The sequence below is a fragment of the Conger conger genome, chromosome 15 (genome assembly GCF_963514075.1).
Source record: "Conger conger chromosome 15, fConCon1.1, whole genome shotgun sequence".
NCBI classification, from domain to species: Eukaryota; Metazoa; Chordata; class Actinopteri; order Anguilliformes; family Congridae; genus Conger; species Conger conger.
The window spans coordinates 25,772,634-25,787,608 of record NC_083774.1 but is presented as its reverse complement, the minus strand read 5'-3'; the positions used below and the strand labels follow the sequence as shown (position 1 = coordinate 25,787,608).

Below are 14,975 nucleotides of genomic sequence, written 5' to 3'. Positions count from 1 at the left end.
GACGGAGTGGATCAGGAATGAGTGGCACCCCTCTGCTCTCTCAAACCGCTGTGTCTGTGAATAAGATGGCCACCCCCCTGCTCCAAAGCAAAACCCAGAAAAAAGCTGTGAGCAAACCCCCCCCCCCCCCCCCCCCCTCCCGTCTGGGGCATCGGAAAATGTGCATCACTCGTTTCCTCTTTTCTTTTCTTTTTTCTCAACTTCCTGTTAACAAGCTGTTGGACGTGACCTGATCTAGATGGAGGCCGGAATCAGGCTGCTCTGTAATTAGATGCCAGCACTTCCCCCCTGGGTGAGTGAGGCCCCACACTGATATCAGACCGGTGTCTCTCATGCTGATCTCAGATCAGTCACTCAGCACTTGCCCCTGGGTGGGTGAGGCCTCACACTGATCTCAGATCAGTCTCTCAGCTCTTTGCCTAGAGTGAGTTAGGCCTCACACTGATCTCAGAACAGTCTTTCAGCACTTCCCCCCTGGGTGAGTGAGGCCCCACACTGATATCAGACCGGTGTCTCTCATGCTGATCTCAGATCAGTCTCTCAGCACTTTGCCTAGAGTGAGTTAGGCCTCACACTGATCTCAGAACAGTCTCTCAGCACTTCTCCTAGGGTGAGTGAGGCCTCACACTGATCTCAGAACAGTCTCTCAGCACTTCTCCTAGGGTGAGTGAGGCCTCACACTGATCTCAGAACAGTCTCTCAGCACTTCCCCTAGGGTGAGTGAGGCCTCACACTGATCTCAGATCAGGCTCTCGCTGTGCGTTCCGTCTGGGGCGTGTACTGCAGACCCCGGAGCTCTTCAATCACATGAAATCCAAAGCGAGTGACAGCCCGAGCTCCCTGTCACAGCAGATAACCGCAGAAATGTTGCTGTCCGATCTGTTCTCTGTCTGGAAGCTAAACCATTCAAGCGTGGTTCTGCTCGTTCATGTTTCATTTGGCAAAGTGCAGCTCGGTTCAGTGTAACGTGCTTCTTCATCTGTTATGTTATTTTCCCAGAAGTATTCGTTTTCTCTCTTCCTCTGCGTTTCCTTGTTTTTAGATCATTTTAAAAGAAGTGGAGCACAGCGGTAGTCCGGTGCGAGAGAAATCCTGTGTGGGGCCACAGTCTGTGTGTCTTTCAACATGTTGCTAATCTTCTTATATTGGTAGAGCCCAGCAGATTCACTGATGGGAATTTAAATGGCACTGTGCATGCACTGTGGGATGGGCAGGCACCTGTTGTCTGGGAGAGCTGCCATCTTTGCTTTTTTAATTTTCTCCAACCATAATGCTTTGTTAAATTAATGAGCTGACCTGCTGAGTGGGGAGATTAACAGAACAAAAGTACCTGGAGAGGGGTGTTACTGGAGAAACGTTCCCGTGCTGAAACTGTTCTCTGAGCTGAGAGAGGTGTTACTGTAGAAACGTTACCGTGCTGAAACTGTTCTCTGAGCTGAGAGAGGTGTTACTGTAGAAACGTTACCATGCTGAAACTGTTCTCTGAGCAGAGAGAGGTGTTACTGTAGAAATGTTCCTGTGCTGATGCTGTTCTCTGAGCTGAGAGAGGTGTTACTGGAGAAACGTTCCCGTGCTGAAACTGTTCTCTGAGCTGAGAGAGGTGTTACTGTAGAAATGTTCCTGTGCTGATGCTGTTCTCTGAGCAGAGAGAGGTGTTACTGTAGAAACATTACCATGCTGAAGCTGTTCTCTGAGCAGAGAGGTGTTACTGTAGAAATGTTCCTGTGCTGATGCTGTTCTCTGAGCAGAGAGAGGTGTTACAGTAGAAACATTACCGTGCTGAAGCTGTTCTCTGAGCAGAGAGGTGTTACTGTAGAAATGTTACCGTGCTGAAGCTGTTCTCTGAGCAGAGAGAGGTGTTACTGTAGAAATGTTCCTGTGCTGATGCTGTTCTCTGAGCAGAGAGGTGTTACTGTAGAAATGTTCCTGTGCTGATGCTGTTCTCTGAGCAGAGAGAGGTGTTACTGTAGAAACATTACCGTGCTGAAGCTGTTCTCTGAGCAGAGAGGTGTTACTGTAGAAACGTTACCGTGCTGAAGCTGTTCTCTGAGCAGAGAGAGGTGTTACTGTAGAAATGTTCCTGTGCTGATGCTGTTCTCTGAGCTGAGAGAGGTGTTACTGTAGAAATGTTCCTGTGCTGAAACTGTTCTCTGAGCAGAGACAGGTGTTACTGTAGAAATGTTCCTGTGCTGATGCTGTTCTCTGAGCAGAGAGAGGTGTTACTGTAGAAACGTTCCCGTGCTGAAGCTGTTCTCTCTTCCTGCCTCCTACAGCTCTGATGGTACCAGCTGATCTGTGACACCAGCCAGAGGACATCCCGCCCCATTCCCATCAGCATGTCTGGTCTCCAGGTGAGAGAACTCCTCACAATCAGCATCAACTAAATCACAGTACAGCAAAAGCCTTCCACATGATAGGCTGATACATTTTTATTTATTTGTTTTTTAATTGACCTTTATTTAAGCAGGAAGTCCCTTGAGTTAAAAATGTAGCTAGCATGTGTGGTATTGACAACACTAGTCTCGCAGTGTTATTAATTGGTTCATGACACATAAACATTCCATTTTGCTAGCTGATTAGCGGTTGCATCAATGCACTGACACTGATCTACTGATGTAATGTCTTGCTGTAACTGTGATGGTGTTTCTCTTGTCGTTTGTAACTCCTGTCAAATGTGATTTAAAAGCTTTTGGGTGTCTACAGGGCACGTGGCTGATATTTACTTTAGTGTGAAGTGAAATCTAACTGTCAAAATACATCTCTGTGTCACTGTAGAGGTTGTGTTTTACATGTCAAGCGAAAGGCAGAATTAACGGTGCTTTTAGAGGTGTATTTGTACAGTGCGTCTTGCACATTAATAGATGAATAGGAGAGAAAAGATCAACTGAAAATTATCTGTATCCTTTCTCCATCAGAGGACAGTTTGCCATGAGGACATTTGTGTACGGCTAAATTAACATCACTGTCATATCTGTTCAAAGCACACATTTGCTCATTCAATTGATCTCTTTTGGTGTTTCTATCCTTTATGTGAAGGTACTGAATACTTTTGGAGTCAGTGCTGTCTATAGGCTCATACTGTATGTGTGCTTTGTGGCTGCATTTCTGCTGCTATTGTGCAGCTTTCAGGAGAACAGCGGCTGTAGAGTTTGAGGGAGAGGCTTCAGGTTGACAGGTTAGTCCCTGGCCGCCCACAAGGGGAGGTAATGAGACCTCTCGGGTCAGTGTGGGAGCAGCTTCCAACCCGTCGCATTGGGGAAAATATGTGCGTGTTAGAATGGCATTTGCAAGAAGCTGTTATCAAGCCAGCCTCTTTGGGCGTGTTGAATAGGCGCTTGTGTGTGAGTGTGCGCGCAAATGAATGTGTCTGTTGTGCCCTCGCTTCTCCTACCATACCAGTTCTCGCCATATATTTATTTCTCTTTCGCTGTCTCCCTGTCTCTGCCCCCCCTCTCTTTCTCATTCTCTCCCTTCTATCCCTCCCACTTCGTCTATTTCTAAATCTCCTCTGTCACCCTTTTGACCTTTGTCCCGCACAAATGGACGATGGCGATCTTTCGCAGCTGTTTCACAGCAGTTTAAGCAGGATGGAAGCTTAAAGCAGGTATATCATGAATTAATGAGCCTTTCCCTGGGTCGAACTGAAACAAACGGGGCCACACCACACTGAGGGCTGGTCACACCTGTACAGGCTAAACGCTTCCAGGTGATCTCTTGGGACTTTGCTCCAGTGTCCACCAAGCACCTGTGTGTAATGGACGCTTCTTCCCTCTTCTGCCCAGAAAACATGGCCAGCAGGCACGGAGTGCATAGCCAAATACAACTTTCTGGGCACGACGGAGCAGGACCTGCCCTTCTGCAAAGGAGACGTCTTAACCGTTATTGGAGTTACCAAGGTAACTGGCTACTGTTGCTTGGTGAGCAAGTGTGAAGGAGGGAAACTGAAAACATTTCATTTATTTTCTTGGTCAGTTAAGATGTGTTCCGCCTCACGATGAGACCCACAGTCTGCAGGTCTATGTAATAGCATTTCATGTTTTACTGTTATTTTTATCTTGAGAAAATTACAGTGTAGCTCTAGGAGTTGAGCGCAGTGCTGTGTCCTTACAAATGCTTTTTGAGATCCATAATTGTGTTGCACAAATTGAGAGCGCACACACACTCACTGTGCGCTTGCAGTTGTGTGTAATGGCTTATATCTTTTCTGTGATGCAACCCTCATTGAAATATAATGCTGATTTTAAAAAAACCCCCAACTATGTGCATGCTGTATCTTGTGCGATGCTTGTAGCACGTGCAGTGAGTTATCTGACCAGTGTGAATGTCAGAGCTATGTGTATTATTTCCACAGTCTATCCAACACACTGCACTGTAGTAGATTCATCTCCTCACTGGGGTGTACTGTGGAACTGTAGTTATTAATGTGCCTGTCTGCATTGCAGGATCCTAACTGGTACAAAGCCAAAAATATAATGGGGAGGGAAGGCACCATACCCGCCAACTACGTCCAGAAGAGAGAGGGCGTGAAATCAGGAGGCAAACTCAGCCTCATGCCGTAAGTGTGTGTGTGTGTGCACGTTTTCTTTACATCTGTGCATGTGTTGGTGCGCCCATAGCCATTGCATTGTGAAGTTTTTTTTTAGCTCTATTGCAGAGATGAGGCTTTTGGGAAGAGGATATTGAGAATAAATAAGACGATAAACGTGATTTCGCACAGCAGATGTTGCACCTCAGGATGACAGTATTGACTCAACTTCAGATTTCGTTTGTGACTACACCCCAACAGTTACTGATGTCAGCTGCCCAAACTCTGCTGTTTAAACACTGCCTGGAAAGTTTATTAAAACACTGCTGAATGTGTGAAAATTCCTAGCAGTATAGGTAAACAATATTTTTTAAAAGGAACAATTAATTTGTGCGTCTAAGGATCCTGACTTAACCCCACCATACCCCTAATAGTACAAATATTTAAAATTTTAGCTTAGAACATTGGGCAAGGGCTGTTATCCCCTAGAACTGACTCGGTTCCAGACCAGTCAAACCTCTGTCTGTGCTCTTGCAGAACCGTTCCAGGTTCTTCAATAGTGGACCATTGCTAGCCTAGGTGATACGGTTTGCTCAGTTTGCCTCAGTGTTTCATGCACCACAGAACATGGGACTGATTCAACCCCCATAGACACCTCTTGTGTGTAAGTAAAATTAAAAAGGTCCCACTGTTGTCCTGCTGGTCTCTGTTGGCCAGCTGGTCTCAATGGTAACTTGGGAAGAAATAATAAATTCATTAAAAAATTCTGTTCATCATTGTCAGTGTGTCTTAATACCAGTGTGCATTTGTCTGTGTAATTATCCCTATGATTATGTAAGGTATAGTGTGTAATGATCAGACTAGCGTGTCATGTTTAGTGATCAGTGTAAATTGCGGACTCATTAGCATTTGAGACGTGTGAGGTGTGTGTTGGGTGATGACATCAGAGGGCTCAGATGGTTAATTAGCCTTCCCTCACTTTCTGTCTGTGAGTAAGGCCTGGCTGGCTGACTGGAGGGTACTTTTGAATCGGCTCTTTTGAAGACATGGCAGACTTAAGAGGGAGAAACTGAGGAAATTCAGCAAATTAAATCATTTCAGATGGAGGGGTGAATTTATGCCCATCACACACTATTATATGTCCAATATGGTGCCGCAGGCAACAGTTACAGAATAGTAGGTCTGTACAAATATTTGGAAAAGTCTCAGTGTGGTCACTTTCAGCTGTCTGGTATAAATGATGGTCAGGTGACTAGCTGGCTGGGTTATTTTTAAGACTAGTTTAAACTGGCAGAAGATGTTTGGCCATGTCCTTTTCCCCGTAGCCAATGCTACCCACTCACTAGTAACACAAGCAACTACGCTGGTCTGCCCCCTGGTGTCTGAAAGTGGTATGTGTCATAGTACTGGACACTGCAGCAGAGAGAGAGACCAGGCACTGAGATGTTCTGCCCATTCTATATCACGCCACTCTTGAAGTAGGAGATATTTGATAGCATAGCAACATGCCCCCCCCCCCCCCCCTCTCTCTCTCTCTCTCTCTCTGTTTCCTTGTATTCAGCCTGTTCTCAGCTGCTTGTTAGTATTCTCTTTATTCTGCATTATCTCTGCCAGTGTAGGTGTTTGGTCCCAGTGCTTACTTCAGCAGTTGTAAAATCCAGGAGATGCACTGGGGTTGAGAGTCTCTTAACTCTTAACGCAGGCAGATTTTATGCAGTGGTGGAGGAGACAGCCAGGGGATAGCAGTTTCAGTGTTTGATTACGCCTGCAATCAAAATGTGTATTTCTGTGTCTAACAGTTAGTCAGCTCAAAGGGAAAAATGCATCAATCTTTCATTCCAGTCTGCCCTTCAAAATGTGGTCGAGGCTTTTTCTGACTGTATTATTAACTCATTAAATATTCCATCACTTGGAGGTCAGCTGTCACTTGCCTGGAGTCTCATCTGCTGTGAAATGAGTGACATTTATACCAGAGAAAATGAATGTTAATTTCCAAAGCTATGAAATGGCAAATGACTGACAGGCTAAGTTATTTTTCACACATTGAATGTCTTCCCCATGGCAATTTGTGGACCTCTGTCACATTCATATTCATATCGTTCATACGATAATTATGTAACAGAAGTTGGACACAGCCCTAACTTCAGGCCTGTAATGTTGTAGTTCCCAGCTGGGAACTACAATGTGTACATGTGTGCGTGTGTATGTGTATGTACATGTGTGGGTTGTGTACGTATGCACATGTGTACGTGTGCGTTTATATGACCTGTTTCTCCCTCTGGTCCCGGGCTGCCAGGTGGTTCCACGGGAAGATCACTCGGGACCAGGCGGAGCGGCTTCTCTATCCCCCGGAGACGGGGCTCTTCCTGGTGCGGGAGAGCACCAACTACCCCGGCGACTACACCCTGTGCGTCAGCTGCGAGGGCAAGGTGGAGCACTACCGCATCATCTACCACAACGGCAAGCTCTCCATCGACGAGGAGGAGTACTTCGACAACCTCATGCAGCTCGTGGAGGTGAGACCGAGGACAGAGAGGGAGACTGAGAGAGAGGGGCAGAGCGAGAGGACTGGAGGGAGGGAGGGAAGCTGAGGGAAAGAGACTTAGAGGGAGAAGGAAAGGACACAGAAATGTGTGTTTCAGCCTCCCTGTGTAGTTCTGAAAGCCCTGTGTTTCTCCACCCTCCTCCTGTGGCTCTCCTTCTCCTTCACACCGGAGAAACACTTCTCCTCACAGCGAAAACGTCCTCTTCCTCACCCACTCTGTGGCTTCCCACTGCACTCTTTCTCTCTCTATCTCTCTCACACACACACACACACACACACACATACCCCTGCTCAAACAGACAAAACAGGAAATGACTGCGAACAAAACACAAGCCAGCAGGGACGCAGCAGGCTAGCCCTGCCCCCCAGTCCAGCAGGCCCTCGCTCACAGTGGAGTTACGCTGGGGAAGCTCAAACTGATCTCAGATCAGCTTTCTGTCCTGCGGTGAGACCAGTCACTGGAACCGCTAGGGATGTTACTGAGCATTCAAACATTACATTTAATTGAGAATCGGCCCCACTAACCAATAATTTAAATCTCATTTTTAATTTGATATTCAGCTAATAACTACCTTTGAGCCGATAGCTCGTCCCTAATTTTGACCCCTGCTATGTCTGGGATTGGCTGTTGCAGTAGGGAGGTTGTGTAGTCAGCAGGAATGTGGATTTGGCCCTTATGTACTTCAGTGAATGCAGTGCTGCACACATTTTTACCCTCTGCACTCCGATGTCATAGTTTGCACCTACGTGGATTATGTTTTTATGTCTCTTGTGTGGTGGGATTTACGGCAGTGAGCGTGTCTGTCTGTGTGCCTCTGTGTGTATGTCTCCTCATGTGCAGTATGTATTGAGTGATCGAATGGACACGTGTGTACAGCTGATTTCAGTATGCAGACTATGAGGGGGGTTATGGCCTCTGTGTCAGTAGAGAAATGCTCCACCTTAAGCCCTCAGCAGGTAGCGGCGCTCTGTGTTTCTGTTAGTGTTAGTCCGTCTCTGAGAGGCTTTAATGGGTTAATTTAGCTACAGTCAACTTCCCCCCATTCATCTTCCTGATGTAATAAAAATGGGCTGTGTGTCAGGGATCTGTGGCCACTTTGGCTATAGGATTTTACATGGAAGGAAGAGGGTGATAAAGTAAGAAATATCATTCTCCTGGTGTTATAGGAATGCTCGTGCATCCTCTGCTATTACAATTTAATTAAGCTTGATCTCTCTCCCTGAGGCATTGAGAGATGGGATCAAACAAGCTGTGGTTCTACAGCTCTCTCCTCCTCCTCGCTCTTTATTTTGACTGTTTGACTGCATCTTCTCTCTCTTTCTCCTTCTCTTCCTTTCTCTCTCACTAATAGGCCCATTACTGAATTCCTCTCATTCTTTAGTTTTTTTTTGTACCATTTCCCCTCTCACTAACCAGCCTGTCACAACAAGTTCACATGGTTTTGTATGCACACACACACACACACACACACACACACACACACACACACACACACACACACACACACACACTCGCGCACACGCACGCTGAGGGGGAGATTATCGCGCGACAGCTATGAGGAATGGAACAGAGATGCCCTACAGGTGGGATGATCAATCACACGGTCTCTCATACCCTCTCAGTCCCCACCCCCTCTAACCGAGAGCTGTCGTCATGGACACTGATGCTAATTTACCGCTAGCTGGCCTCTGGAGCTGCCATGGGCGTGGCACTCTCCCTCTCCCTCCTCTCGATCTCTCTCTGTGGTTCTGGAGTCAATACTCCACCCGCATCTGGTTAGCAGAGAATGCTATCTTTGTGGGATAGCATTCTGATGAGTGGGGTAATTGAATTGCATTGCTAAATAAGTTACAGCAAGCCGACCGCGGGTCTGTGGGCTCTTTGTGCAGTCCAATGTTCTGCACCCCGTGTGAGTCGGACACTCGAGGACATGCGCTTTCTGCCTCAAGTTCATACCACTGCATCGGCAATATGCTTGTTGTTGTCATGTTTATTGTGCTTATAAATTACTGCCAGATGCCATTGATGAATTGGATGGTTGCATTGTGCGTGCGTGTGCGTGTGTTTGCAGCGACGTTTCTGTTAGTCATGATTGCTTTCCGGGAAGTTAATGTGAAGAGCAGGTTCCAAATTTAAACAAAAAAAAAACCAAAGGGTCACAAATGTATGTCACACAACACTGTCTGTTCTTGCTGCTCTATGTTTGTGCCTGTGGAAGATGTCATCGTGGATAAGATATGATCAGCAAATTGTTATGAGTGCTATTGTATGCGTAAAAATGATCTTGTTTGATTCATAAAAGGAAGTGGGTACTTCCATATTGAAAAGCTTGCTCTTTAAAGAACAGACTGTTCAGATAAACATTTTAACTTCAGCGTTTTTGAAAATTCATGTGTTGACATTTTGTGAAGCCATCTCTTGTTTTGAAGAAGCATTGGTCTCCAGCTGCCCTCTGCTGGATGATATTGTTCATTGCATAAGCTGTTTTTGGTCATTTATATATTTATAGTTATTCGGATTTAGTTAGTTATTGTCATCCAAAAACTGTTCACTTGTAATCGGTACAGAAGTGTAGGTTCGTAACTGTTCCTCTCTGTGAAAAAGGATGGGATTGAAAGTCTCTCACGCCCACACGCTGGCCCAGAACACATGCAGAGCGATTCTCACGCTTCCCACTCAATGTCGGCTAATTTACTTCTGTGCAGAGCCCTGCCTTTCTCAGCAGTGCCTGTCTGTGTTCACAGCATTACACCAATCAGAGCTGTGCTTTATAAACCTGTCTGCCTGTTCAGGGCATTACACCAATCAGAGCTCTGCTTTATATATATTTCTGCCTATTCACAGCATTACGCCAATCAGAGCTGTGCTTTATAAACCTGTCTGCCTGTTCAGGGCATTACACCAATCAGAGCTCTGCTTTATATATATTTCTGCCTATTCACAGCATTACGCCAATCAGAGTTGTGCTTTATAAACCTGTCTGCCTGTTCAGGGCATTACACCAATCAGAGCTCTGCTTTATATATATTTCTGCCTATTCACAGCATTACGCCAATCAGAGCTGTGCTTTATAAACCTGTCTGCCTATTCAGGGCATTACACCAATCAGAGCTCTGCGTTATAAACCTGTCTGCCTGTTCAGTGGATTACACCAATTAGAGCTCTGCTTTCTAAACCTGTGTCTGTCTGTTCATTACACCAATCAAAGTTATGCTTTATAGGCAGACATAGGTTTATAAAGCAAAGCTTACTTCATAATCTCTGTTCACTGACCGATGTCTTTGCTTACAGCAGTGCACCAATCAGAGCCTCACTAACCCATGTCTGTCCAATTGCAGCATTACACCACAGATGCTGACGGGCTCTGTACCAGACTCATCAAACCCAAACTCATGGAGGGGACGGTAGCTGCCCAGGACGAGTTCTCCAGAAGTAAGGCCTCCAATTTGTGTTGCATTTGGGAATTTTTCACTGAGGGGAACTTATAGCCGGGTAGACTGTAAGCGCAGAAGCATCCTGAATGATACACCAACACTACCGGCAGTAGATTTTTAATGCATTTGCTCAAAAGGTCCAGCATGTTCATGGGGTATCACTCACCAGATAGTGGCGGTGACCAGTTCAGATCCCAGAATCACTCGCTCCTCGCTCTGTCCCACAGGTGGCTGGGCTCTGGACAGAAAGGAACTGAAGCTCATCCAGACCATTGGGAAAGGGGAGTTTGGAGGTTGGTTTCACCGGCTCTCGGCCGTTGTTGTATGTGTGGAGTGTTTTGGCAGTAACCACAGGCTGAGAGGGTTTCAGGTGTAGTTGGTCTGTGTGTGTGTGTGTGTGTGTGTGTGTGCGTGTGTGTGTATATGTGTGTATGTGTGTGTGCGTGTGTGTGTGCGCGCGTGCGCGCGCATTTGTGCATGTGTATGAGCTCTATGTTCACACCCAGAATAACGGCAGTGTGGTTTTGGCAGGCTGAGAGGGTTTCAGGTGGAGTGGGTCTGTGTGTGAGTGTGTGTGTGTGTGTGTGTGTGTGTGTGTGAGCTCTGTGGTCACACCCAGAGTAACGGCAGTGTGGTTTTGGCCGTAACTACTGTGTAAGAGGGTTTCAGGTGGAGTGGGTCTGTGTGAGTGTGTGTGTGTGTGTGTGTGTGTGTGAGCTCTGTGGTCACACCCAGAGTAACGGCAGTGTGTGTGTGTGTGTGTGTGTCCTCTCAGATGTGATGGTGGGAGATTACAGGGGGACCAAGGTGGCGGTGAAGTGCATCAAACACGACGCCACCGCTCAGGCCTTCATTGCTGAGGCCTCCGTCATGACGTGAGTCGCCCTTTCATCCCTTTTCATAGACAGGATTAGTCTTGTATGATGCAATTACTGTATGTCACTTGTTGTAGCTAGTCTTAACTAGCTACCCTGTACCTGTGGAACTGTTAGCTTAGCTGTGTTGTACCAGTCCATGGAAATGGTTCACAGCCTGTTGAATACGGTATTGTAATTGGTACTGTAAACGTGGTTGACGTTGTACCGCTGTCATGCAGGCAACTACGGCACAACAATCTGGTGCAGCTTCTCGGGGTGATTGTGGAGGAGAGGGGCAGTCTGTGTATCGTCACAGAGTACATGGCCAAGGTAGGTAACACGCAGACACACAAACACACAGTTATTAACTTTCATGAAGTTGCTCAAATGACTATTTGAATAACTACTGTAACAGTGCAAATGACACTGTATCCCCTGAAAATATGTGTGCCTATGGTGCCTGCATTAGAACCGTAAAATGTGTCCTAACTACAGGGCTGAGGTTATCTTTACTCTTTCAGGACGATGAAAGTGTTTGTTTTGTTCTGTCCAGGGCAGTCTAGTGGATTACCTGCGCTCCCGAGGTCGAACAGTGCTGGGTGGGGACTGCCTTCTCAAGTTCTCCCTGTGAGTGACGCCTCACTTCTCCACCCTAGAGACGTTATCGCTCGCTTCCTTTCTTTTCATTCTCCCTCTCTCCCGGCTCCCTCCCCCTCTCTGTCCACAGAGATGTCTGCGAGGCCATGGAGTACCTGGAGGCCAATAACTTCGTTCACAGAGACCTGGCAGCCCGGAATGTTCTGGTGTCTGACGACAACATCGCCAAGGTCAGCGACTTCGGGCTGACCAAGGAGGCGTCGTCTACGCAGGACACGGCCAAACTGCCCGTCAAGTGGACCTCGCCCGAGGCCCTGAGGGAGAAGGTACGGTGTGTGTGTTAGCGTGTGTGTGTGTCCGTGCACGTGTGTGTGCTTGTGAGGAGACCCTGGTGGTCTTACTGGGGCAGGGCTGACCCAATTTAGATTGTGTTGGCGCTGCAGTTTAACCCTGCCTCTGTAGTTGCCCTACAGAGTACAAATGAGAGAGGATGAGGGCATTTGTAAGTGTGTGCCAATCCCTTGTCCCCTGAGCAGAAGTTCTCCACAAAGTCGGACGTGTGGAGCTATGGCATCCTGCTGTGGGAGATCTACTCCTTCGGGCGTGTGCCTTACCCCAGAATCGTAAGTGTCCCTTCTGCTGCATTCATTTTTCATCCAAGGCTGCATATGCAGGCATCAGTGCATTTGTGTGCCTTTGTATGACATCCTGGAGGTTGAAAAGGTTATGAAGCTGGAACTGTAAATAGTCTCTGATCTTTATTCTGCAGAACCGGAATTCACACGAGTTTCAGATCCAAGTTTCAGTCACGCAGGGCCGGTTCCCCTGTGTTTTTATGTCATTCCTCTTTACCTTAAGCTCTAGTGACTCATCAGTTCTTAGGTTTTATTTGTCCCGTGAATAAGGTTAATAAGATTAGATTTATTACTTCTGAGAGAAAACTACAGCATAGTTTATTGTATACGTTAATATGACTAAAGATACTCACACATATATGTATGAAATATAAGTCATCCAGATATTTTAAACAGTTTTCCCTACAAATTCAAAGTGCTCATCACTGTGTTCATCACTTCGTTGTGGCAGCCTTTATCAGTTAGCCGACATCGAGATGTTGAATTTAGTGTCTGCCATCATAACTTAGTTTAAGGTTATTCCACAATGCGGCCAGTAGAGGGTGTGGTTGTCTGTGTTGAACCTCCTGCCTGTGTTCTCCCCTCTCCCCTTCTCAGCCGTTGAAAGATGTGGTCCCGCGGGTGGAGAAAGGCTACAAGATGGACGCCCCGGACGGCTGCTCCCCGGTGGTGTATGACATCATGAAGCAGTGCTGGACCCTGGACCCCGTGGTGCGGCCCTGCTTCCGCATGCTGAGGGAGAAGCTCCAGCACATCAGAGCCAAGGAGCTGTACCTGTGAGAGGAGGTGACGGGAGGGGAGGCCTTCCACACCCTCTCACCTGCACCAGCCTCCTGGGACTATAGACCACCACTCCTCCCTAATGAACCAACCAATGGCACCCCTTCATCCCAGGCCTTTCCCTCTGCTTCTCCTCTCTCCTTCTCTCTCACTGTCTCTTGCTCTGTCACATTCACTGTCTCATTCTCTCTTGCTCATTTTCTCTCTGTCTCTCTCCTTTGCCCTTTTTCTCTCTTGGGTTGCTGTACCTTCCGGTCCTTTTCCCTCCCTCCTTCCTTCCCTCTCTCTTGCTGTCCCACTGTCTCACTGCAAGGTGGGGGGTGAGGCAGGCCTTCTCCTCCACATCTTGACCCCTGACCCCTGTGCATGGCGGGCTGGGCGCAGGCCCACCGCGCTGTGGGGAGTGAGCGAGGCCTTCGCTCTTGGCCAAAGTGCCTCCAGAACTCAGACTCCCAGGGTGCCACACACTCCGCTGCACGAACTCTTGTGTTTTTTTTATTACGATTCTTTTTTTATGTTGTTTTTTTATTGTTTTCTGCAACCTCCTTCATCTCACTCTTCTCAGAATGGAAACAAGAGAAATGAGACTTCTTGAGCTGATCTTTCTGGAAATGTATTCTATGTCCAAGACGAGGCTGAGGCTTTCGATTCCAAGATATGCAGGCTTTTTTTTATATGAAAATCTATATATAAAGGACTGAAAAGACAAAAAAAAAAACAGGACCCAAAAGGAGGTCTGGGATGAGAAGCTGTACAGTGTGGGGTCAGAGGGGAGGGTGTGCATGCAGTGTGAGGGGCCTTCAGTTACTGTCTGTGCTGTTAATGTTTGTTTCATTATGCCACCATGATTATGAATAAATCATTCCATCTCACCAGTTTGGAGAGAAAAACAAACAAATGAAACCTGAAAGTGTACACTCGTCTTCAGCTCTTTCTACTGTCACAATACATGATTACATAATTCATGACCACCCCAGGTTTCTGATTGGTCAACAGATCTCAACATTACATTAGATTACACTAATGGCAATCCAGAGCGACGTACAGTTGATTAGACCAAGCAGGAGACAATCCTCCCCTGGGGCAATGCAGGTTTAAGGCCCCAGCGGCTGTGTGGGTCTTGCAGGTCCCAGTCATGCACCTTAACCACTACACTACAGGCCGCCCTCAACAATTTCATGCTTTTAAATGCTTTTTGTTGACAACCAACCCCACACACACTCACACACTGGTTCAGACAGAGCTGTGTACCCCAGTGCTCTCTGGCTGTTTCCCCTGGTTCAGACAGAGCTGTGTACCCCAGTGCTCTCTGGCTGTTTCCCCTGGTTCAGGGCCTGATTAGTCATTCAGCCAGACCACAATGCACCGCAGCATTAAAATCCGCTTCAAGGGAAAGTTTATTTTGGTTGTGGAATCATACATGGCAGTGTTATCGTTTATGATTCCTATTGCTCCATGCCCATTTCTCCGTTGTCATTCTTTGCCTTTGTTTAAACATAAACAGTAATGTCATGTATATGCATGTGTTCATATGTGTATAAATATGTACAAACACATTTATACACATGTAACATTATGCATACAGGCAGAAGCAGGCTCCC

At 46.8% G+C, this 14,975-nt stretch overlaps 1 protein-coding gene across 1 annotated transcript in view; it reads left to right on the top strand.

The window, feature by feature from the left end:
* Positions 1 to 14,284, top strand: part of csk (C-terminal Src kinase) — a 36,519-nt gene extending 22,235 nt beyond the window's left edge. Inside the window, exons 4-15 of the mRNA XM_061222178.1 lie at positions 2,274 to 2,351; positions 3,783 to 3,896; positions 4,443 to 4,555; positions 6,822 to 7,041; positions 10,410 to 10,503; positions 10,733 to 10,798; positions 11,281 to 11,380; positions 11,602 to 11,692; positions 11,916 to 11,989; positions 12,090 to 12,285; positions 12,496 to 12,582; positions 13,192 to 14,284. Coding sequence (XP_061078162.1) covers positions 2,337 to 2,351; positions 3,783 to 3,896; positions 4,443 to 4,555; positions 6,822 to 7,041; positions 10,410 to 10,503; positions 10,733 to 10,798; positions 11,281 to 11,380; positions 11,602 to 11,692; positions 11,916 to 11,989; positions 12,090 to 12,285; positions 12,496 to 12,582; positions 13,192 to 13,374 — 1,353 coding nt within the window. The 5' untranslated portion in view covers positions 2,274 to 2,336 and the 3' untranslated portion in view covers positions 13,375 to 14,284. The remainder of the gene's footprint in view (positions 1 to 2,273; positions 2,352 to 3,782; positions 3,897 to 4,442; positions 4,556 to 6,821; positions 7,042 to 10,409; positions 10,504 to 10,732; positions 10,799 to 11,280; positions 11,381 to 11,601; positions 11,693 to 11,915; positions 11,990 to 12,089; positions 12,286 to 12,495; positions 12,583 to 13,191) is intronic.
* The last annotated feature ends 691 nt before the right edge of the window (positions 14,285 to 14,975 follow it).